A 25,827-nucleotide genomic window follows, 5' to 3' on the forward strand; every position below is an offset into this window, starting at 1 on the left:
TTCAGACAAGGCACCGAAGGATCTTAGAGAACGTGATCCATACCAGAGAAAGACCTCCATCCAGATACTGACATTTGGGAGGCCTTTTGTCTCCATCACACTGGTGACAAACCCTGCCCCAGAGATTCCTTAGCCTCCCTTCACTTCTGTCTAGGAATGGGCAGTTGGCAATTCCTAAACATTCAAGGAAAGCCTCTTACAGGCAGATCAGAGCCCTGAACAGACAGAAAACGAAAATTCCAAAGAAACAGAGAACTTTGCAAAGCAGAAGAAAATATCAAACGATTATCCTTCTTATCCTCAGAGAGATTTTAAAAAGGTATGATGTACATAAAACCAGGATGCTGAAGAAATAGACAGCAACATAGTAAACACTCTTGGAAATTCATAACTTGTTAGTAGCAACAAAAACTTAATAGACTAGAAGATAAATTTGAAGATGATAGAAAGTAGAAAAAAAGGAGAAGAATACTGAAGGGAAAAGATAAGAAAATTAGAGGATCTATCCAGGAAGTTCCAACTGAATTATGAGAGTTTCCAGAAAGAACAGAGATTATGGAAGGAGGGAATTACCAGAGAAATAACACTCAACCCAGTGAATGAAAAAAGACAAGGCATGTCTGTTAAATTTAAACAAGAAAATTCTACAAGCTTCTGGAGACTGGGAAATCATGTGGAAAGAACAGCATCAGCCTATGGGGAGCTAGAAGGGAGGAGAAAATGCCTTTGAAGTTCTGATGAAAAACATTTTAAATACAAAATTCTGTATCTCCCAAAGTGGCAGATTACTATGAGTACAGAAAAAGGCATTTTGAGATAACTCAAGATGGTAACATTTGATCTCCGTGCACCCTTTCCATGCACCCTTTGTAAGAAGACTGCAAGAGGATGAGCTCCAGCAAAATGAGGGAAGGAAGCAGGTTAAAAAAAAAAAAAAAGAAAGAAATAAGAGGCCCTGGTGGTTTCCTGAGTGAGTGATGAAGCCAAGTTCCAGCTTGCCAGTTGTGAGTAGCCAGTCCTGATGGGCAGGGACAGGGAAGGAAGATGGAGGGTGCCAGAGGCGATCTCCAAGGAGAACATGGAAACTGTAGGCCCGACCATAACTGAGAGGGGTGTTAGTGATGCATACACAGAAAACTAAGCAAACCTTAAAACGGGCAGTTATTAGCTCTAGGTAAAATGAAAAAAATTGTACAAGAAGCCCTAAGCAACTTAGCAAGACTTTGTCTCAAAAAATAAAAAGGACTGGGGATGTGACTTGGCAGTGGTTCAGACACCCCTGGGTTCAGTCCCTGGTTTAAAAAAAAAAGGGTACAAGAAATGTAACGGTTTAACTCAATAGTGAATGATATTTTTATGTGGTCATAGTAATGGAAATTCTAAATATTGATTTAACTAGAAATTTGATGAGGAAAAGGGGGAATAACAGGAAACACAAAGATCCAGATTAAAAAGGATAAATCCAGAAACGGCAGCACAGCCTATTATTAAGAAACAAAGAGATGGATTCCGGGGGGAATTAAAAAAACAACTGAAGAGTTAAATGGGTTGTCCTTGAGGAGTGGGTATCAGGAGTGGGAAGAGGGCGAGGACCATTATTTTCTAAGCCTTATGGTGCCGTTTAGGTTATACACTGTGGACGTTAACTTTTTATACGTAAGTTGGATTCTGAAGCAGGTTCAGTTCTCTCTTGTGGCAACCAGACGCCGCCCTGGAAACCCCACTTCTTTTGTTCAGGAGGACACGTGGGCTCACACGTGCCTCTTTCCTGTCACAAATGTGTTTATTACCTGACTGATTTCTCTCCTCCCAAAAGGGACAGGCTTTTTGTTTCTCATTCTTAGCAAAATATTAGTATGATCTTGTGCTCCTGATTCATTACAGATTTATCTGATGAAATTACAGATTACAGTATTAAGAATGCCAAGTTCAGTTTTTTTCCCTTGGGTCCTTGAATAGAAATCAGCCGTATCTTATAATAAAAGTTTTTGGAAGAAAAAAAATCAGACACACATCCTTAAGAAGACATGAGTGCTGCATGACAAAGTGACCCTTGCTAGCAAGAAGCTCCTGGCTTTGACTTTTGTTGCCTTAAGATTGCTGTCAGACAGCATGTACTAGTAGTTGAGGGTGGGGACACTTTTTCCCCAGAAATCTCTACAAGTCATGTTATTCTGTTCTGGATCAACTCATGTTGACAACTTTGGGAGAATTGAAGGAATGTCCTAAAATGACTTAAGGACTTTGTTCCAATTTTTTTTTTTTTTTTTTGGAAGATGTAGAGAAATTGGCTAGTTTTAATTTTTATGACCTATCTGCAGTCATGAAACACAACTAAAAGAAATTAGTATCCTTGCTTTAAAAAGATTACCATCCTGTATACATGGATTGAGGGACTGGCAAGGTTTTTGTTTGTTTGTTTTTTTGGTACAAGAGGTACTTAACCACTGAGCAACACCCCCAGCCCTTTTTATTTTTATTTTCTGAGACAGTATTTTGCTAAGTTGTTTAGAATCTTGCAAGGTTGCTGAGGCTGGCTTTGAACTCGAGATCCTCCTGCCTCAGCCTCCTGAGCCGCTGGGATTACAGGCATGCATCACCATGCCCAGGTGGAATTTAAGTTTTATCCTAGCTATGTTGGCAGCTGGTATTTAATGAATAATTGTTTACTGGAGGCCAGATAAGCGAATGACACAGAAAATCCTAAAATCGTTCATATCATACACCTGAGACCACAGTGTCTGAAACCAAGACAGGAAACTTCTTCATCTCCATCGTGGCCTTCCCTGCTCTTTCTGGATGCCTGGCCCCAGCTGCTTCAGTTACTCAGACACAGAGGAGTCCGCGGAACAGTCCCGCTACTGTGAGGCAGAGGACGAGCTGCAGGCCCCTGTGCCACCTGTGGGTGCCGGGGACTCTGGAGGAGCCAGAGGGAAGGAACGGTCTCCCCAGGTCTGGGCACTGGGAGGAGGGGTGGGGGAGGCCAGGTTCCTGACTTTGAAGTGGGGTTGAGAATCTGCGGTGGGAGAGTCCAGGCAAGGAGTGCAGGCGTGAGCTCACAGAGGTGGAAAGGAAGAGGGCCAGGCGCGCTTGGGTAGACAGTGGAGGGCCTCGGGCGATGAGACTCAGTGCCCGACTGGGGTGGGCGTTGAGCTCCGTTATCCTCAAGGGGTTGAAGCCTTTCTGTTACCCTTTTATCCTTTGTTCGTCCAGCAGTGATTCATTCATTTACCCGGGGGTGTTGGGATCCAGCTGGGCAGCTTCCAACAGTGGAGGAGAGGCCTAGATGCCCGAAGGCCTGGGCGGCCATATGTCCTCATTTGTCCTGGAACGTTCCAATATGTCCTTGCCATTTGGGCATCCCATGTGATTTTCCATTTGTCATGGATTTTTCATTGTTTTAAAGAGATATTACTCTGAGTAGTTGCGTTAGAATGACCCAGGATGTGTTGAGTGGAGCTTTACTTTGCATTTCCGTCTTCTGCATGGTCTCACTTCTGTCCTCTGCGTGGTCTCCTGTGGAAGTGTGGCAGGCATAGACGCAGTGCTGAGGGCTCTTTCCAACGTGGGGTTAAATGCAAAAGATAAGCAGTGAGAACTGGTCTCTCTCCCCACCCCTTCCTGACACAGGCAACACTTCTCAAGGACACGCAGCAGCTAGGCTTAGCTGCAAGGTGCAGCTAGTCCTTCTGGACTTGGGTGGCAGAGGGACAGTATTCAATGCTGCTGCTCCTGTTTGCCACTCGAGGTTCTAGCGCTGTGGCTGGAGCCGTGGCTGGTGAGACACATGAAGCCACCAGGGGACACTTGGCTGCTTTTGTGGGAAACATGGGAAAATATAGATTTGGCATAGATGCAGTGCATGCTGGAAAAAGGAAACTGTCCTGCTGGTGAACAGGTAGCCTGAATGCTCTCGCTAGAGTGTTTTCGAAATTTATTGCTTATTATAAACCGACAGCTCTTTATTTCATTCTTTGGCAGTGCTGTTTTATTTTGCAGGAAACCTTTTCAGGAGCAGGAGCTAAAAGGAAAGCTCATGTTGAATAACAAGTTAGGTAGTGAATTTCCTGCTCTCAAGAAAGTGCATGATGACTGTAGAACTTCCTCAAATCCACCACTTACATCCACGCGGATGTTCTAGTGACAATGTTAGGCCAAGCCCCTGTGGAAAGGAATGCTCCTCACTTCATGCCAGAACCCAGGCCCTAGCTCCTGGCTCGGCTGCCCATCTCCCCGGCCCGCCCGTGGTCGCCTGAGAGTTCCTGTTTCTCTGGTTCTGCTTTGTTCCTTCTCCTGTCCCATCTGAATTCCTCGTGGCAAACTTGAGATCAGTCGGCCTCACGGCCCTGCAAGGCCCGGCCACAGCTCGTCCCTCCTCTCTGACGCTTTCCTCTTTGCCCCGTGCAGCATTTGTAGGAGAGGCTCCTCTGTTTATTTCACGGCCTAGTCGGTCAAGACCCGTTTCTTAGCTCAGCTTAAGCAGCACTGGTGGCTGCTGGTTGCCTCTTGTCCAGCTCCCCAGACTCTGATAACAGTCGGGGTGATCCTGGTGGTGGTGTAGGGGTGAGTGTCTTTGCAGGAGCATCCGAAGTCCAGCATGGATGCTTTCGTTTGGATCTTGAATGTCCCCAAAGGCCATTGGACCCCAGCCCATGTGGCCATTGGAAGTGGTAGGACCTCGGGGAGATGCGGCCGAGTGTAAGGAAGTTAGGTCATTGGGAATGTGTCCTTGAAGGGAATGGTGAGACCCTCGCCTCTTCCCCGATCTCTCTTTCGTGTCCTGGTTGCCATGAGGTGTCCAGCTTTCTCTACCATGTACTCTCCACCGTGATGTAGTTTATTGTCAAGGGCCAAAAGCAATGGAGCCAGCCAACCATAGTCTGAAACCTCTGAAAACAGGAGCCCAAATAACTCTCCTCCTTTATCAGTTAACCATCTCAGGTATTTTGTCACAGTGGTGGAAAACTGACAAACACAGTGAACCTTGGTGATTGTGAATTTTCTCACCACTGTGATTGCTCCAAATTGTTTGTGTCCACTCTAAAGAGGTGCCTTGAACTGCATTCAGCTTGCCAAGTGTACTCCAGGCAGTCGAGGATTAGGCAAAGATGTCACCTCCCTGGCTGTTCACACCTTTTTTTAAAAAATATATATCTATATATATTTTTAGTTGTAGATGGACATAATAGCTTTATTTTATTTATTCATTTCAATGTGGTGCTGAGGATCGAACCCAGTGCCTCACACGTGCCAGGCAAGCCCTCTGCCACTGAGCCCCAGCCCCAGCCCTGTTCACACCTTTTTGATGGAACATCACATTGTTGATTTATATAAAACTTGTAGCACTGAAAATAGTAAAGTGACAGCTGTCTATCACAGAGGTGCTGGGTAAGAACAACTGGTGAACGTCACTCTCTGGGTCATTAACAGGGTACAAAGCTTCTCTAACAAACAAGCCCCTAACTCTCAGGGGCCTAACACAGTGCCTGCTTATTTCTTACTTACCTCACAGTCCTGTGCAGTCGGGTGCTGTCCAGGGCAGCTCTCCTTCCGTCAGAGCCCCTTCCCTGAGTGGCGCCTGCCGTCTCCTAGACCCTCCTGATGCTCCACCAAATCCTCTCCTTAGAGCAAACAGAGGACTCCGGAAGGACTGTTCTGTGGCTGTGCCTAGAGGTGGGACCTCCCTCCCTCCATTCTACCTTCTACTGACACAAACCCAGTCACGTGGCCCCAGCGAAGGAGGCAATGTTGACGTCTGTGGGCCCAGGAGAAGAAACGAGATTTGGGAGCATCTCCTTGGACTGCCACAGCCAGGTCACAGGAAACAGCCAGGTGCAAGTCCTGGGCTCTGCCACAGACTTGCTGGGTGGCCTTGGGCAAGTCACTGTAGCCGCTCTGAGCAGTTTCTTCTTCCCCATAAGAGTGCTAACAATGTTTGCCTGCACATTTAAGTGAGTTTACGTTCTTATATTAATGGATATACCAGCAGCAGGTGTGTGGCCTGCACCTTCTTTTTTTTAAGATTATAAAGATCCAGTCAATGAATAGTTTTCTGAGCATCTGTAACAGCCTCGCACTGGACCAGCTGGGGAAGTCTGCTCGCTGTAGCTTACATTCCAGTGATGAGATGACTAATAAGTTACTATAGAAACGACCTGTCTATGTGATGTGTGTGATAAGTGACTGAGTGACTCGTAGGCCTCTCTGAAGAGGTGACCCTTGAACTGAGACCTCGACAGTGAGGCAGAGCCATACACTTGAATATGAAGGAGAAGGGCGTACCAAGCGCAGGGACCAGACTGCAGAAGAACTGAGGCAGGAACCAGCGTGGTGGGTTCCTTAAACAGAGGAGTGGCCAGCTCGATAGCCGACTTGCTGAATGAGGGGGAAAGACGAGAGGTGGTCAGGGACCCCATCATGCGGGGCCTTCACTGCTCTGTGCCTCAGTTTCTGGGCTGATAATAACACCACCTGCCTACGGTTGCTAAAGTGAGTTCTATGAAGTATTGTGTGTATAGTGCTGAGAAAAATACCTGGCATCCGATCCACTGCATGTGAGCATTATAATTAAGATGGGAATCTTGTTCCAAGTGCCACGGGAAGGTCTTGGATGGTTTTCAGAAGGGCAGTATGACTGTATCTCCATGGGTGCCGGTGGCCTGGGCTTGACATGGATGAGGTTTCCTCCCTCCTTCCTGACATCAAACTGGTAAAAAAAAAAAAAAAAAAAAAAAAAAAATTCCTAACAATAAAAGAAAATGTTCATAATATTGTTTTTTTTCCCCTATTTTTCTTTTTGGTGCAGGGAATTGAACCCAGGGGTAGTTTTCCATTGAGGTACATTCCCAGCCCTTTTTATTTTTATTTTTTTATTTTGAGACAGGGTCTTGCAAAGTTGCTGAGGCTGGCCTTGAACTTGAGGTCCTCCTGCCTCAGCCTCCCAACTTGCTGGGATTACAGGTGTGCACCCCACACCTGGCTCATAATATCACATACTATTTCCACTAATTACATGTTTTGTTTTCTAAACATGTACAACATTTCTCTTAAATAGGCTAGTATTAAAGTGTACACATGAACAAGTCCTTGTAAGCTTCTGAGTGGCCCTCCTCTTGAAAGAAGCCAAATATTTATGCATAATCTGTATATAAATTTTTCTGGCTTACATTTGGGGGGCGATGCATACAAGGTGACCCTGAGCTTGGGGGCCTCTTTAGCATCCTATAAATAAACTGTGGGCTGTATTTTAGAGCATGAGTTACCAAAGTTCTGTTTGTAGAAAAGGGAAATCTTAGAAGATTAAAACAATGGCTTTTAAAAAAAAATTAGATGTGCTGCAAAAACAGATCTTTTTGCTCAAAGTAGTAACTAACAGGTTGGGAGAAGAAAAGCTACAGATCCAAGGAGCCTTCCCATTTCTGCAGCAAGTTCTTCCCCCTCAAAACAACGCTCGCCTCCTGTTTCCATTTAGCTCATAGTATCCTGGAAGTGCAAACCCTCAGCTTAAAACGCAGTTCCCCAGTTTGCTGGCAGGAGCCCCAGCCTGGAGAGACTTGGCACCTGGGTCGGTGACGGTCAGGTCATCCCAGGGGCCGTGGGTGAGCTGAGGTCACTGCTGCAGTGCTAGGCTTTGGCCTCCATGAGCCAGCTGTTGATAGGAAAGGACCTGACAGGAGACTGTTTTCCTACAGGCAGATATTGAATCCCCGGTCAATACCATCTCCCCAAACAGTCGCTTCATTTAATCGCCACCCAAAAAGGTTGCTCCTTGAGTTTTTGTGTTGAGTGTTAGCAGTTACAGAAGATTTGAAATATAAAGTTTCCAGGACGCTTTGTGTCTTGTTTTGGTGAAGAATGACAGAGAGGAGAGTGGCTTGCTGGAGCTGGGCTGTGGGCAGGGTAGGAAGGGCAAGAGCTGGGGAGCCGCGGGAGGGCCTGTCCAGGGTGGTACAGGGCAGCTGGGTTCGCTTGGTGCCTAGTGGAGTCGTTTGTGTAACGAGTGTCTTTGATGTTCAGTCTCTTCTTGGGGCTGTGCGCTGTGCCAGAGGTCAGGGTCGCCACAGGGAGCCATGCAGGGGGGCCCTTTGCCTCCTGGAGCGCCATCTTTATCACAGTGGGTGAGTGGGCTGGGCCTTCCCAGGCTCAGAGGCCTGGCAGGTGGGCTGCCAACTGGGCAGAGCCCACTTGAGGGGCTGAAGGGCGTCTGGGAATGTCTCCCAGAAGGCACGACCGTGGAACTGAGACCCTAAGCACAAGTGGGGGGAGGTGGGCACACCCTCCTGGTGAAGGGCAGAGCTTGCGAAGGTCCTGTGTATTTTAATTTTAATTTTTTCTTTCCCCTTTTCTTTTCTTCCTCATCCAGAAAATTCAAAGATGCTCAGCTTGTAGAAAACTGTGTACAACTATTTAATTTTTAGAACATTGAAAAACACAGCTGCATGTTTTGCACCTATACATATCCATGTGTATGAGCTGTTTTGAGTGGCAGGGAAGGACACCCAGCCAGTTGGTGACTGTGGTTTCTCTGAGAAAGGAGGAAGAAATGAGGCCTGGGACGAGGACAAAGGACACCTCTTTTTTTTTTTTTGTGGTGCTGGGGATTGAACCCGGGGCCTTGTGCACACAAGGCAAGCACTCTACCAACTGAGCTATATCCCCAGAGCCCAGGAAACCTCATTTTTTTCTGAAACATTTTATTTATTTTATTAAAGGAGACTAAAAATGTGTTGACAAAATTTTAACAGAAGTCAATTCTGGGTGGCTCTGGATGTTATATTATTCGATGTATCTTTCTGTACTTTTAAGAATATCCTTATCAAAGAAAAATCAAGAATATAGACTACATTCTTCAAGTGGAAAGCTGTCTTCAAGAACAAGCTTTCCAAAGTCCTTTCGAATGGCAGTCAGGAACTCTTTCCAAAGTTTGCATCACAGGACTTGAGATGCAGTTTGATGCTCCTATAAAAAGAATCTTGGGACTGGGGCTGTAGCTCAGTGGCAAAGCGTTTGCATGACAGGTGTGAGGCACTGAGTTCGATCCTTAGCATCACATAAAATAAAATAAAGGCATGCTATCCATCTACAACAAAACATTTTTTTAAAATATGAACCTTCACTGCGCATATAAAAAATGAAGGGCAGACACTGTATTGTATTGAAAAGATTCACAGCAGTGTGTTTTCATTTATAATATAATTTCTTTTTGGCCTTCAATATAGGATGACATCTCTGGTTACTGTAGATCCACACTGGTACAGATCACCTCTGTACCAGTTGTTGTTGGAATAACAAATGTACAAAATTGCAGTGAGGTAATGCAGTTTCTATTGCTGAACATATTTGTGATTCATTTCTAGAGAAACCTCAGTTTTTCATGGAAATGAGAGCAGGTAAAGAACTTTGGGGAATGAGTAATTTACCCCATTGGAATAAAGGCCCGTGGTCCATTTCAGCAATGACTACAAGTCAGAATCCACAGAATTCCCTGTTGTATGGTTCAGATATGAGGTCTGCCCCAAAAGCTCATGTGTGGGTCAATGTAAGAACATTAAGAGGTGAAATGATTACGAGCACTATAACTTAATTGGTGGATTAATCCACTTATATGGATTAACTGGGTGGCAAGGGTAGGCAGGTAGGGTATTGCTGGAGGAGGTGGGTCACAGGGGATGTGGCTTTGGGGTTTGTACTTTGTCCCTGGTGAGTGAAGCTTGTTCCGTCTTCCTGGCTGCGAGGTCCTGAGCTGCTTCTCTCTGCCATGCCCTTCCGCCATGATGTTCTGCCTCACCTTGGGCCCCGAGCAATTAAGTCAACTGACTGTGGACTGAACCTCTGAAACTGTGAGCCCCAAATAAACTAATCCTCCTGTACCTTGTTGGTCACAGTGGAGAAAAGCTGACTAAAACACCTGGGCACCATCTAAGAATGGAGAACTGCCAGTGGAACCTGCCGCCCTGCCTGCCTGGTTGTCATCTGAAGGCCCAGGGTGGTCGTCCTCCTCATTCTTGCAGATTTCAGCCCCTGGATCAGTCCCTGCCTTCCATACTCTTCCTTTTGTGACTCTCGGTGGTTTCAGTGTCTGGATGCTCCTCGCCGGCCCCTCCTCTGGTGAACTTGCCTTCCGTCCTTCCTCACCTCTCCGCTCCTCTCCCATTTTATCCTCACGTCCTAACAGTCCAGACTCCTCTGTCCTCATCAGTTTCTTTGGCATCTAACAGATTAGGTCCCGTGGTCTGCCTCCAGGGTCACTCCCTGGCCTCTGCCCTCTGCTTTCCTGCCCCTCCCTTCCTTCCCCTCCTCCCTGCTCCACGGTCTTGGTCTCAGTGTGTGACTTTGGAGGGTGCCCAGCTGCTCAGCTCTGTTTTTTTTTTTTTTTGGTACCAGGGACTGAACCCAGGGGCGCTTACCCTCTGAGCCACATCCCCAGCCTGTTTTTATTTTATTTTTGCTGCCTTTCTTTTCACAGGCCTTCTCTGGTCCCAGACTCCCGCGGGCTCTCTCCCATCTGCACTTGCTGCTGATGACCTTGTTTCCTTTTCACCAAGAAAACAAAAGCAGTGTGTGTGTGGAGGGGACAATCCATATGCTCTCACCCCTCACCCATCCAGGCCTCCTGGCCCAGCCCACCTTGCCTGCGCCTCCTCCCGCCCTGAGCCTGTCGCCCAGCGCCCTCCCCTCGGCACGCAGACTCCGCTCCTAAGCACATCCCACCGCAGGCCCCGTGAATCTGCCCACCTCTCCTTCCAGCCTCCCTCCTCTCTCTGGACAGCAACACCCCTTCAAACGCTTGTTTGTTGGGGGGTCTTCTCCCCCCACTTTCTCTCAGTCCTCTTATCAGGCTTTGTCTCTATGGTGCCACCAGATCAGCTTGTGAGAGCCAGAAGTCACCTCTGGTTGCTGACCTCCTCGCCTCTGAACCCACTGGTCTTTCTTGCACTTCTGCAGCCGCAGGCCTCCCTAGCTGGGCCTCAGTTCTGCAGCGCCCCCCTCTGGCTTCCCCTGCTCTCTGGCTCTGCCTAATCTCTCAGACCTGAGGACACCACACTCTTCCCAGCTGTACCCCCAATCTCTTCCCTTTTTATCTCCATTCACTCTGGGGGTAGATTTCTCCAGGTTCCCTGGCTGGGAACTACCCTCTGTACTTTGGCACCAGGCCTCATTATTCATGCAACCATAAACCAGATGAGTTTAGCCCACGCCTATGATCCCAGTGGCTCCAGAGGCTGAGACAGGAGGATCATGAGTTCAAAGCCAGCCTCAGCAACAGCTCAGCAACTCAGTGAGACCCTGACTCTGAACAAAAATTAAAAAATAGGACTGGGGGTATGGCCCAGTGTCCGAGTGCCCGAGTTCAATCCCCAGTACTAAAAAAACCAAAAAACAAAAAAAAAAAAAGATGAGTTTCAAATATTTTCCATGGCCAGGATTTTTTTCAGTGATTGCTGGGGAACTTTCTGGTCTTTCAGCTTTTAGATGTGGCATTGCATTTTGATAGATTTGTGGTCACTGGATAGAGGTTACATGCAAAACAACAAACTAGGGCCCTACAGCAGGGAGCTCTCTTTACAGCTCAGGTGCTTTTCTGCTGTCAGCTTCTAGGCGGTGACTTTGGAGCTTCTGATATTTGCATCCTTAAGAGAAGCTTTTAGCCATTAAAATGCACCATGGCAAAGCCTTTTAATACTCAGGTATAGTTTGCACCTTGGTGTGCATGCGGACGTGTGTGTGTGTGTGTGTGTGTGTGTGTGTGTGTGTGAGAGAGAGAGAGAGAGAGAGAGGGGGAGAGAGAGAGAGAGGGAGAGAGAGAGAGAGAGAGCAAATAGTGCTGGAAACTCTTCCTCTTATTATAGGAAAAACAAATTCCTTGCTCTGGACTCAGGGGCGCAGGAAGCTGTGCTGGTGGTAACAGGGCCTCTGTGCCCTGAGTCTCGGTTACCTTAGACCTTAGGTGACTGGAAACCGGTCAGTCTGGGTTGTAAGTGTGGTTTCTTTAATCACTGCTCTTCGTCCTGTCTCCGGCAAGTTTCTCCAGAATGAGGTTCTTGCGCTCTTCAGTGGAGACGTCATCTCCTCGAAAGGGTGACACAGACGTGATCATGGCTCTCTGAGCAACGGGAAGGAAGACAGGACAAAGTGTTACCACCGGGGAAGGGATGGCACTTCCATAACCTGAGAACCCTACCTGTGCTTTCCTAGCTATTTAGTTTGGTTCTTCTTTGTTTTTGTAGCCGCCTTTTTCTTCCTACTGAGAGAACAAGGAAGGAAGGAAGCATCCAAAGAATTACATGGGGGAGATTATGTGAAGAAAATCTTATGACAAAGTGAAAGATGATCTTCATAGTCACTAGTGCACTATATTTCAAGTCTCCCTCATCTGTAAAATTTTCACCTGGACAACAAATAAAAATTTCATAAAACTCACTAACTTGAAGAAGAGATGATTCTGTAATTACTCAGTTAATTTAATGAATACAAATGTTGATCCAGATTATCAGGACCCAAGTGAATTATGGGTTGATTAACTGTATGACTGCCAGATCAGCCTTACCTGTGAACTCCATGGAAACACTCTAGATGTTGAAATTATCCTTTTGTAACATTTGTAAGAAATTACATTTCAGATGCCTCTTTCCCACGCAGTGTGTCTGGGGGACGTGGCATTTTAGAGTATTCAGATATGAGCTGGGGCCAGTCAGAAGGGCAATGACTTATCAGTTAGACTGACCCAATATTTTTCAGCTTTGTGGAGATAAATTGTTAAAAGTATAAGAGTGTGTGCCCCAGTGAATCTGGGAATTGCCAAAAAAGAATAAGTATGTGCATTTTATTAAAAATGCTGTATGCTAGGAAACTTCAGATTTGGGAGAAGAGAAAGCATCCTCTGGGTGCTGGACAGGGGACCCAGGACCTGGGCATGTGGGGCAGGTACCCTGCCCCCACGCCGTACCCCAGGTCTGTGCTGGGGTGCTGGCGAAGGCCTCAGCCTCCTTTCATGACCGTCCTCCACTGGGCCCCTCTCTCCGCAGGTTCCGGAGGGAAAAGTCGTTGTTCTTAACTTCCGATTCATCGACCTCGAGAGCGACAACCTGTGCCGCTATGACTTTGTGGACGTGTACAACGGCCACGCCAACGGCCAGCGCATCGGGCGCTTCTGCGGCACCTTCCGGCCCGGAGCCCTGGTGTCCAGCGGCAACAAGATGATGGTGCAGATGATTTCCGATGCCAACACAGCTGGCAATGGCTTCATGGCCATGTTCTCTGCTGCCGAGCCAAATGAAAGAGGTATCATTCCCACCCGATGGCAATAACGACGGTAACAGTGGCTCACGGTGACTGAATGCCCGCAAGCGTCAGGCATCGTTCTTGGCACCGTATAAATGTTTATTCTTTATTATTTTTTTTAGGTGGACACAGTACCTTTATTTTATTTTATGTGGTGCAGAGGATCGAACCCAGGGCCTCACGCATGCTAGGCGGGCACTCTACCGCTGAGCCACAGCCCAGCCCCCGTGTTTATTCTTTATCTAAAGCTTAAGAGCAGTTCAAACAGAGAGCTCAGGAATGCCACTAAACATCAAGACACCATTAACAAACCACCTTCTTAAAAGCCTGTATACATTCTTGTAAAAATTCCAGTGTAGAAATCCGTGGAGTGAAATGTGAAGCCTTCTCCTCTGCTCACATAGAGATGCGCAAACACACCCCTTCCCCCCCAGGACCCCCTCCAGAAGTAGCCATGCCGGTGGTGTCCATCTCTTTCGGTGGGTTTGTTTGTGTACTTTTATAACAGCCTGTTAAGAACCTGTGATCGTCTGTTCACATTACTTTGTGTCTTGGGATATTTTCATGTCCGTCCGTGTGGAACGTCCAAGGGTAAACTCCTGAAATTCGCTGTGGCAGGTGAGCTTTAGCACATGTCCAGCCTTTCACCTGAGGCCACTCCTGGGTCCAGGTTGAGCATCAGAGGGTCTAATCGAGGGTTGACAGCAGCCAGACCGTTGGGGATCCTCGCGGGGAGCTGCAGGAGGTATGAAGTATATGTGCAAGATCCACCCCAATCATTGACAGCTCGGCTCTCCTAAGTCGGGGAGAACCCGGTCGGCCTTGCCCGGAAGTGGAAGATGAAGAAATGAATGGAGATTACGGCTGCCACCCACTGTCGGGGAGACAGACTTTGTCTCCAGCCAAGTTAAATACCTGCTACAGCAAAACTCACTTTCATAGAAGCAGCACAGAATCTAGAGTATATCATTGATAATGTCCAGCATCTGTCAGGTCATGAATTAGGAAAAGTGTGTGCACATTCAGGAAAAAGAGCAGTCCATAAAAAAGACCCAAAATGAAGCAGATGTCACCAGTAGCGAATAAGCTCTTGAAAGAGCTATTATAAATTTGCTTCAGGCCTTAAAGGGAAATATATGTAGAATAAACAGAAACAGAAATTGTAAAAAAATAAATAAATAAATAAAAAATAAAGTGATAATTCTAGAACTAGAAGATATATAGAATTCAACATTTTAAATTTTACCTGGTGGGCTGAAAAGTAGATGGGAGATGGCAGAAAAAGAGTCAGTGAACTTAAATGAAAATATCCAAGCCGAAGCACCAGGAGGAAAAAATGGAAGAAAAAGATCCCCTGAGACCACATCAAGGATCTTAACTATCTGCTATTTTTGTTCCAGAAGAAGTGATAATACTGCATGAAAAAACTGAAGAAATAATGCTTTCTTTCTAAGTTTAGTGAAAGAACAGCAATCGATAGAGCCAAGAAGGTCAAAAAGTCTAAATGGAATCAATGAAAATGGAGCACATCTAGTCACATCATAATTAAATTGCAGAAATCTAAAGTCTTAATCAGATAAAGCTGAAAGACATAAAACACAACAGCACGGAAGATGGCTGTCTGTCTTTCTCTCTTTGAGACATAGACTCAATATGTTGCCCAGGATGGCCTTGAACTTGTGAATCTCCTGCCTCAGCCTCCTAAGTCTCTGGGCTCCCAGGTGTGTGCTGCTGTACCTGGCAGGCCTTTCTCCTCATCAGAAGCAAAGGAGGCCAGAAAGCCATGTTACCACGTCCCCGAAGGGCTAGAATAAAACCCAGATTCAGGGACTAGCCTTCGACAGTGGAAGTGAAACAGAAGCACTTTTAGATGAACACTACAAACATCTGAAAGACGTTTCCTACTCCTGCCATGAGAAATGGTGAAGGCAGTTCCCCAGGTTGGGGAAATGACCCCATGGCATAACCTGAAGTAATGGAAGGCATGACTGTCCTTGGAAATGTTTCATATAAAAGGCTACGTATTCTTTCTTTAAATTTCTTTATGTGGTTGAAACAAAAAAATTAACCCTATATTATGGAACATATAATGCATAATGTTCTATGTTTGCAACCAAAGGATGGTGAGAGAGAGCAACACTTATGTACTCACACACACATAGTATGTGAAGAAGTACGATATTTCTCCAAGTAGACTGTTGTAAATTAAATATGCATATCGTGATCTCAATAATACTCATTAAAGATGCAAGAGTTACAGCTAAAAGCCAAAAAATTAAAGATACTAAAGTTATTATAACTTAAATAAATCTGGAAGGAAGAAAAAGTTGGAATGAAGGGGGCGAGAGAAATAGGAAATGGCACACACTGCTCAGGACTTTTTTTTTTTTTTTTTTTTTGGCGGTGCTGAGGATTGAACCCAGGGCCTTGTACTTGCGAGGCAGGCACTCTACCAACTGAGCTATCTCCCCAGCCCCGCTGCTCAGGACTTTAGATATAAAGCAGTAAACACTCCAGTTAGAAGACAGCAATTGTTAGAATGGATTCAAAAGCAAGACCCAACTATTTGTTGTCTACAAGAAAGCACTTAAAATATAAAGACCAAATAGATCAAAAATAAAAGGATGAAAAAATATCATGCATTTCATTAAAATTAAAACTAATGCTTATAAAAAGACAGTTACGAATGTGAATAGACATCCTACAGAATGAGAGAAAATATTCACAAAAAATATGATAATTTGAATCCAGAATATATAAAGAACTCGTACAACTCAATAATAAAAAGGATAAAAATCTCAAAGATAAAAATGGGCAAAACATTTGAACATACATTTCACAAAGGAAGATATAAATAGCCCTTAAGTACCTGAAAAATTGCTTTGTATCATTAGTCATCAGGAAAATGCAAATGAAGGAGAGACCATCACTTACCCGCCGTGTTGGTGGCAAGGATGTGAAACAACCTGTGTGTCACACCTGAAGAGGTATACGGTGATTCAGACCCTTGGGGAAAGTTCAGGAGTTTTTTACGAAGCTGACCATCTGCATTTACTCCTGGCCTGGCAGCTGCACTTCTGGATACTTGTGCAAGAGAAATGAAAATAAAATAATCTTAGTGGCCTCATTCATAATAGCCTAAACTAGAAGCAACCCAGATAAGCATCAACAGAAAAATGGGCAAATGAATCGTAGTGTTTCCTTTACAGTGGAATATTACTCAAGAATGTAAAGGAACGAACTGCTAATGTAGCAGCAGGCAGTGAATTCTGGTATGCAGGAGAAGCCCCACCAGAACACACCCTAGCTGACTTCACTTGTATGGGGCTCTATGATAAAATTAAGGTAGAGTTTTTCAGTAAAGTGGTGTGAGGAATTGACAGGTTGGAAGGAGACACCAAAATTTCATGAGAAATTAATTCTATGTTATCATAGGACTGTGGCTTACACAGGTACATCCATTTTCCAATCATGTGTAACTATGATTCTTGCATTTTAAAGTATGTGAATTTATCTCCCCTATGAAGTAACAGTAATAAAAACAATGCAGCAGGTGGTGGGGGTTGGGCAACAGCACAGATGGAATAGCGGAAGGATAACAGTTGTTGAATTTAGGCGCTGGCTGTATGGGAGGTCATTCCATTAACTATTCATTTTGTATATGCTTAAAATTTTCCAGTAATTAAAAGTCTTAGAAATCACTCCAAACTCAATCTTACAATATGTTTTCTTAAATTTATATACCCATTTTAAGAATGATTACCTCTGCTGTGTCAGGATGGAGACAGAAACAGTGGCAGAGCACATGCGAAAACATCCGTTGGGGCCTGGGTCAATCTCTAAGACCACCAAAAAAAAAAAAAAAAAAAGAATGATTATCTGTGTCAAAAAAAAAATTGTTACAGTATGTAAATTCTTTTAGGTTAAACTCAGTTTTTATTTGTTAATTAAATTCAAGTGAAATTAAATTTTAAATTTTGTATTAAAGTAACTTTCTAAAATTGCCTCTGCCAACCCATCAGTATATCAGATGTTTGAAATAATGATTGTCAGTACTCATTGTGGTTAGTGTAGGGAGTGGGATTTGGGGTAATTTTTTTTTTTACTTTCTCTGTATTGCTGAGAGTTTTTAGAAACATGCATTGCTTTTACAAATAAGAATTATTCTTAAAAATTATTAAAAATATACATGTACACACACACATACGGCACATATAGTTTTCTAGTAATGATGGTTGTGTATGTCCATTAATTAAAATTTTGTCCCTGGACATTTAATGAATACCAATACCTTGAAGGGTCTTAGACGTCCTGAGAGTCTTTGAGCTAGAAGCTTCCTGAATGAGTACACATGCCCAAATGTTTTCTCTTCATTCATCCAAAAAAAGAAGGAAAAAAGAAAGAAAGAAAGGAAAGAAGCACAGCATAGCCCTGCCTCCGGCCCTTCCCTGTCTTGTGCTGGGCTGTCAGGTGACGAATCTTTCCGCCTGCCTGCCTGTGTGTGCAGCAGATGATCTCTGTGACCTTTTTCTTAAGAGAACATTGGAGAGCTCTGCCATTGCCTTGGTCTACTGTCCTGTCACCTGGCATCCTACAGTCCCGACTCCACGTGGCCGCATCGCTGGGACCCACCTTAGGACGTAAACTTACGTTTTGCTTCTGTTTCTTTCCGTGTCTGATGACTTCAGGAGACCAGTATTGTGGAGGACGGCTTGAAAGGCCTGCGGGCTCTTTTAAAACCCCCAACTGGCCCGACCGGGATTACCCTGCAGGAGTCACCTGTGTGTGGCACATCATAGCCCCGAAGAACCAGGTGAGGCCCCTGAAAATGCGCGGAAGGTGTGCGTCTGTGGGTTGCCTGGACAGTGAGGCCCCCGGGAGCCTCTGGTCTGGATCTAAGGACATGGCGGGGGGAAGGTATTTTTTCACGTGGAGATGGAGGCCAGAATTCTCCTTTGCGCTATTTCACTTCCAAAGTCCTGGTTTTAGTTTCCATAACTAGGATTTTCAAAAAGTTTGTAAAATGCTGGTGCTAGTCCTGTCCCACAGAAGGCTGTTCTGAGCCTGTGTCGTGAGCACAGCGGCCGCTGGGAGTTTGAAACCCCGGAACACGTGCTCTCAGGGCTCTGGTTCTCACCAGGCAAACCCAGCCGGTCCTGATGCTGGCCACCCTAGTCAGCAGGACAGACGGTCCCTGAGCTTCCCGGACAGGAAAGCCAGGGAAAGCCGGAAAGCCTGAAAGCTGACCACTTCATCTCTGCACAGAACCAGATGCCATGGCGAAAGCTGGTCTGTTGTTTAAATTAAAATGTGTGCAAGTTCTCCACAAAAACTTCATTTATGGCTTAAAAACCATCAGTGGAGAAGGTCTGGTTTTGCAGTCCTTATTAGTCCGTGGTTGTGTGAATTTTTGCCCTTTCTCAGAACCACTTTCAGATATTAATTGCGAGACAGAACCTGGCACAGGAATGGATGAAAATTTGTTAAATTTCAAAAATAACTTGATAAAAATTATTATTATTACAAACACTATCATAGACTTTCATCCAGACACAATGAGTGAGCATTGTGATTTTTCTCAAAACAACTTTTCTAAACTGATCTTTCATGTAGTTTGTACACATATTATTTGCCATGTATTTATTTTTTAAAATGGACAACTATCAGGCCAATATGCCATGCAAGTCATTGATTTGAGCACACACACAGAAATATACACACAAACACACACATACACACTGTAGTCATAATCCTCAAACTCAGTTTTATTTTTTAGAAGAAAAACAGTCATTTATTTAAAAATGGAACAGGCTCAAAGTCTATCTGAATGGTTTACAGTTTAAGATAACATTTAAAATTACATTTCTGAAACATTTGAGCCCTTTGTAATTCTTGAAATTATATTGGTCATTCTTTTCTGGGTGACATTTGTAAATCCGACCCAATCTTTCAACTTAATTCACTTGAAGATTACAATTCAGCCTCTCTCTTCCATGATTCTTTAATGTCTGAGTTTGAGTTTTGTTAATGTGACTTTTGACCTCAGCCAGAGAGTTTTCCATCATTATTGTAGCATTTGAAACCACGGGCAGCTCTGTACAAAAGAGAAAAATAGAGTGGGAAAATTAAATCCTCAGTAATTTGTATGCAAGTCTGTGGTTTTTCTACTGCAGAATTGCCTCCACCTTCTCTCATGACTTTCTCCTTTATCTTCGTATTTATTTACTTATTTTAAATCTTCTCTTCATAAGTTTTTTTTTTTTTGTACCACGGATTGAACCCAGGGGTGCTCAACCACTGAGCCACATCCCCAGCCCTTTTGTATTTTATTTAGAGACAGAGTCTCATTGAGTTGCCGAGGGCCTCCCTAAGTTGCTGAGGCTGACTTTGAACTCACCATCTTCCTGCCTCAGCCTCTGGAGACGCAGAGATTACAGGCATGTGCCAGAGTTTTTATGTGACTAATTTCTAAGTAGAGAGAAATCAGCTACTTTTTAAATGGAAAGCATAATTGTTGGTGAGAAATCCCTGGACCCACATAGGAAATACTTTAAAACAATTTAAAGTAGCTTAAATTAGGAATAAACCATTATTCTCCCATTATGGATGCTGATTTTTTTATGGTAGGTAAATTTGTAGGTATGTGGCAATTATATTCCAAGCCAAAATTTACCTTTGTGTTCATCTGTGATATTGTTTTCATCTTCACCCAGATTATTATGTATGATCTTCTTTATCTAATAGAAATTAATGCCCATTAATAGGAATTAATTTCCACTATCTTCCCAGAGGGTGAAGGACAGGGTTGCTGTCCACCTGCTGCCCAGCCAGAGTGGACACCGGCTGTCTGAGTGCCAGGGGTGTTAGTGAGCTCCATGAGATTTCCCTGGATTCACACATTGGAGGTGCTCTCCAACAATCTGCTTGTCCAGGGAACCATTGATCACCTATTAAATCAAAATTTCCCGTTCACTCGAATAACTCAACACTATTCTTGGCAGTAGAGCAGAATAATGAAGACACTGTAGAATCCTAGTGACTCTGTGCATGGATGCAGCCTCTTCAAAGGCCCGTCGCATCCTAGGGAGGCTGTGCTTGGGGTCCTCACATTTCAGACACACTTCAGAAAGACCTTCCCGTCAACTTCCTCTTCCCTGAATCGCTGATCCTAAAACTTGACTCGCTTCTGTGTGATGAGAACATCAGCCTCCTCCTCTCAGGGAGAACAGCTGCGTCTGCTCCTGTCACCCCACACGCACCCTGACACGCCTGGCGCAGGGGACATACTCCAGATAGTAATTGTGATTCCTGTTCGTTTTCTTTGAGAGAAGAATGAATATAGTTGGAATATGGTCCCGTTTCCCACTCGGACACACACCCAATTATCCAATTAGTCTTTATTTTCCTCACTTTTCTCTTCCCTCCCCCCCAGATTTCTTGAGGTACAGTTGACAAATAAAAAATGTGTCTAGGGGCTGGGGCTGGGTTCAGTGGTAGAGCGCTTGCCTCGCACGTGGGAGGTACTGGGTCTGATCAGCAGCAGCACATAAAAAAATTAAAATTGTGTCCATCTACAACTAAAAAAATTTTTTTAAATATCTTTTTACTGTATATAGCATGATGTTTTGATAAACGTGTGCATTGTGAAATGATCACCCCAGTGAGGCTAATTAACATACCTATCAGCTCACATAGCTATCCGTGTGTGTGCGCGCGCGCACGTGCAGTGAGAACATTGAAGATCCATGCTTGAAATTTTCAGGTATGCCGCACGTTGCTCACTGTAGTTATCATGCTGTAGAACACATCTCCAGAAGCAATGGTGGCCTGAATTTGTGTTGCTAGAGTCAGATGGTGTGGCAGGCTTTTGTAGCTGGAAGTGAACAGAGCTCTTATTACGACCAGGGTTGATCTGGGTTTGAGATTATCATTTATCATGATTAACAATGAAAACAAAAAAGTACCATGGTTCTGTTAACTCAATAAGAAACATGGAAACAAGAATCATTAATTTTTTAAAGCTTTTTTAGTTGTTGATGGACCTTCCTTTTATTTATTTATGTGGTGCTGAGACTCGAACCCAGTGCCTCACCCATGCTAGGCAGGCGCTCTGCCGCTGAGCCACTACCCCTGCCTGAAACAACAGTTATTTAAACAGAATCAGTGCTCTTATTTACAAAGAGAAATCATGGTATTCTACAGACCTGGGAAATGGAAAAATTCCACTTGAGTTTATTCAACAATAACGCCATTTTGACTCTGCTCATGTTGTGCTTCCTCTAAAGCTGATAGAATTGAAGTTTGAAAAGTTCGACGTGGAGCGAGATAACTACTGCCGATATGATTACGTGGCTGTGTTTAATGGTGGGGAAGTCAACGACGCCAAAAGGATCGGAAAGTACTGTGGAGACAGTCCCCCTGCGTAAGTGGCCCCTATTTGTGTCATTAATATTTTCCTAACTGTGAAATTTTTTTTGTTAATTAAATTTCCCAATTACATTTATTTTCTGGAAGAGTTTAGGCTGCTGCTGTTAACACTTTCTTGGGTTCCGTAATTCTTGGAGTTCCTTCTGGTGTCACTAAGAGAGAATAGCCACCCCAGACCTGAGGGGACACAGGGAGACTGTATCGAGGCCTTGACGCCCAGGTGGATAAAGGAAGCCGAATGGGTGACGCTCCAGGGTCAGACCCTGAGCCAGCCACCTGGGGGTACTAGTGCCCTGCAAAGGTGAGCTCAGGCATGGGGGATGGGAAATGGTGAGAAGCACACAGGGCTCAGTTTTGGGGGTCCAGGCAAGAAGACCTGGAAGTTGATGACAAAAAAGGGCGAATGTAGCTGATCAGGAACCTATCCTGGACCACCGGAGCCTTGCGCCTTCTCCTCACGCGGTTGCCCAAATGGACAAGCTCGGACCAGTGGAGAAGACTGCAGCCAGCAGCCAGAGAAAATAGGTTCTTCTCAAGCACAAATGGACACAGGAGAAAGAAGCCACACCTACCAAAGAATTAAAGGTACTTGACGGACAGTTCCGTTTTCCTACCCAAGGGGTAAAACCACCAAGCCCAGGTGGTTTTCATCCATGAGTTCTAACCGACATTTGAGAAATTGGAATTTTCAACACTACACTGATTCTTGTAGAGAAAAATAAGCATTGTTCCACAATTAACTTTATAAGTCAAGTGTAAACTTGACATCAAAAGGTAGGGATAGGATGAGAGAAGAATATTAGAGCTCACTCTCACTTATGAATATGATGAAAAGTGAATTCTAAAAGAAAAATATTAGCAAGATAACTATAGCAATGTTTGAGAACAGACTCTGTGACTAGCAATTCAGGGTTGGTTTGCATTTAGAAAACCTTTTAAATTTAGTTGTATACATTACCAAATCAGAGTGTGACTTGCAGATTTAATTTTTATTTGTTGGAAATATTTTACTAAAAATAACTTTTCTTAATAACTTGAATTTAAAAGTTTGTATTTTTAAAAAAGACTTCTAAAGGATCAAAAATATTAAATACCCAAGAATAAACATAAAAAATTTTTCTTTGTGCAAGGCCTTAATAGAGAAAATGACAAATCCTTACTAAAAGATATTTTAAAAGACCTAAGTAAATGGACTCTGTACAGAGCTCATGAATAGGAAAACTTTATCACTTACAACGTTGAAATTGGTTTTCATTAAGCCTGGCAGTCGGGTACTAAAGAGTGGCAAGGGGGATACACAGTGGCAAGGGTGTAGGTGGTGGCGACAGAATTGCGTTCTGAAAGAGAAAAGCCTGGCAAGAGGGCTGGCTGTGCCCCGTGGGGAGGCATACGAAAGCAACTTGAGCAAGAGGACAAACGGACTAAAGAAACAACAAAGAAAGGCCGGACACACATCCACGTGTATCCACAGATCCTGTGCATCACAGAGAACCGCAGGCCAGCGGGGGAAGGAGGGTGGGGCCGGGCGCAGTGGCGCAGGCCTGTAACCCAGCCGCTCAGAGGCTGAGGCAGGAGGCTCTCTAGTTCAAAGCCAGCCTCAGCAACTTAGAGAGGTCCTCAGCAACTCAGTGAGACCCTGACTCTAAATAAAATATATTTTTAAAAAGGGCTGGGGATGTGGCTCAGTGGTTAAGCATCTTTTTCCTGGTACGAAAGAGAGAGAGAAAGAAAAAGAGAGAAGGGTAGAGGTAGGTAGGTAGAGAGAAAGAAAGAAAGAAAGAAAGAAAGAGGAGAGAAAAAGAAAGGGTGGAAATCATTAACTCATGAAATATGAAATTATACTCATGTATAAAACATAAAAATCAACAGCAGGTGAATTGACAGTGTAAAAAAACAAATGAGAATTTCAGTTCATCAAAATACATTATAAAGGGAGAGAAGAGAAGGCATGAATGGACTCAAATTTTCTTTTTTTTAGTTGTTGATAGAACTTTTTATTTATTTATATGCAGTGCTGAGAATCGAACCCAGTGCCTCACTCATGCTAGGCAAGCGCTCTGCCACTGAGCCACAACCCCAGCCCTGACTCAAATTTTTGGAACATGCATTTTTGACAGAGTCCTGGGTTCCAGAACATACCAAAAGAATTTTAAAACAAGGAAAAGACAACTCAATAGAAAAAATGGGCAGAAGATATGAAAAGGTATTCCCAAAAGAGGAAAGCTGCACGGTGAATAAACCTTTGAAGAGTGTAAATTGGCATAACCGCTTTGAGAATCAGCTTGGCATTACCCGATGGAGTTGAAAATGAGCGAACGCTGGTGACCTAGCACATGGCAGATACCTGCCCTCCTGGCGTCCAGTTAGATGGTCTGCCCACGTGCACCACGAGGCACATACAAGGATGTTCTCAGCAATTTTGTGTACAGTGTTCCCGGGCGGGAATGGAGAGAATGTTTAACTGTGTTCTGCTACACAGTTCATAGCGTCAAAATCAGGGGATAAACCTCACAGCTACAATGATGAGGTTGGAAAAAAGCCCAGGAAAATAAAACTCCACTGGTTCTTCTATTTGATATGTAAAAATGTGGAAACCCGTACAATACACTGTCGAGTGATGCATATGTGTGTGATGAACAGAAAAAAAAAAACAAGGAAATGATAAACACAATTCAGGCTAGTGGCTCTTCTCCGAGGGTGGGCGGGGAGGCAGGGAGGCCGGGAGGCCGTCGCTGAGCCTCGCTCGTCCCTGAGGAGTGTGACGGGTGCAGCTTGACTGCTGGCCCACCAGCTAACGCTCTACTAAGAATTTTTTTCCATAATCAGAATACTTCTGGGGAAGGGCAGAAAATGACAAAACTTGTTTTCTCCTGTTAAAATGAGAAAACTTGTTTTCTCCTGTGAAAACTGTGACGAGGAGGAGCGCTTACTGAGGTGGGCTTACTCGGGTCTGGCTCAGTGTACTACGGGTGCCATCGAATTAATCCAGAAACATTTATATATGTTACACCCTTGCCAGGTGCTGGGGGCCACGTGGGTACCAGAACATGGAGATAAGTAGCAGGAAGGAATCAAAGACAACTAGGTAGATTGGCAAAGGAACGTCCCGATGGAGTCTTTTGGCCCAGCCTGGGCATGTGACCAGAGGAAGCTCTTTGGAGGAGACAGTGCCTCTAGAAGGAAGAAGGAGTTGGACTAGTCGGAGGCAGAGGGGTGGGCGGCCTCGTTGCAGGCAGAGGCAGCTGTCAAGAAAGACCCACAGGGAGATGGAGGCTGCTTCTGGAAATAAGCCTGGCCTTGGGGCTCGAGAGACGAGGCAGGAGGGGTGCACGGGTTCCTGGTCCTGCAGAGGCGGGAGCCCTCCAGCTGCATTTGGACGGCGGTGGCGTGCCCAGGGGCTCTGGACTCCTCTCCTAGACAAGACGCGAGAGGAGGCTCGTTTCGAGTTGTCTCTGGTCCGGGTAAAGCTGAGGAGGGGAGACGAGGAGAAGGATGTGGGCCAGGACGCGTTTGGGACGCAGTGGTTGCCGGCTGCAGTAATTGAAGGCAGGAAAGGGTTTGGAATGACGAGCTGGAGACAGCTGACAGGACTGACTGTGTGCCACTGAGCCGGCAGCCCGGTCACTCGCGTTTGCCAGTGCAGCGTGACCTCCGGGAGACCTCACCTGGCCTCCCGAGCTCACCGCGACACGGATCAGCAGGTGCAGCTCTGGCCCTGGATGTGGGATGGCACCGTGATGCTGTCCCACTTAGACAAAGCCCAGTGGAAAACGCGGTCTTCGATACTGAAATGCTCCTCCATGAGAAAACTCAATTTCCGATACAGTGCCCCCAAGACAGTCCAGAGGAAGGCGGCGGGACTAAGTACAGCCTCCCGAGGAGGCCGGCCTGAGCGCGTGCGCGCTGCCTCGGCCGCTTCTCGTGCTTTCTGTGACCAGTCCAACACCATGCACCTGTGCTTCCTGGGACTAGGTGAGAATCACGTTCCGCGCACTGTTTTGATTTGTTGAACGGAATGTGTTCTTCACAAGCAGGTTAGAGTATTTCCGTTAAAGGCTTGGACGCCAGAAACATTATTTAAGTTACCTTACAAACTTTGGGGGCTAGAAATATAAATGT

At 45.0% G+C, this 25,827-nt stretch overlaps 1 protein-coding gene across 2 annotated transcripts in view; it reads left to right on the top strand.

Annotated features, from left to right (window-relative positions):
• Positions 1-25,827, top strand: part of Pcolce2 (procollagen C-endopeptidase enhancer 2) — a 59,312-nt gene that overhangs the window by 20,870 nt on the left and 12,615 nt on the right. For both annotated transcript variants that reach the window (XM_047563072.1, XM_047563071.1), the window contains exons 3-5: positions 13,026-13,281; positions 17,970-18,094; positions 21,567-21,703. In XM_047563072.1, coding sequence (XP_047419028.1) covers positions 13,026-13,281; positions 17,970-18,094; positions 21,567-21,703 — 518 coding nt within the window. The remainder of the gene's footprint in view (positions 1-13,025; positions 13,282-17,969; positions 18,095-21,566; positions 21,704-25,827) is intronic.

Source organism: Sciurus carolinensis, chromosome 9 (assembly GCF_902686445.1).
Source record: "Sciurus carolinensis chromosome 9, mSciCar1.2, whole genome shotgun sequence".
Taxonomy (NCBI): Eukaryota; Metazoa; Chordata; class Mammalia; order Rodentia; family Sciuridae; genus Sciurus; species Sciurus carolinensis.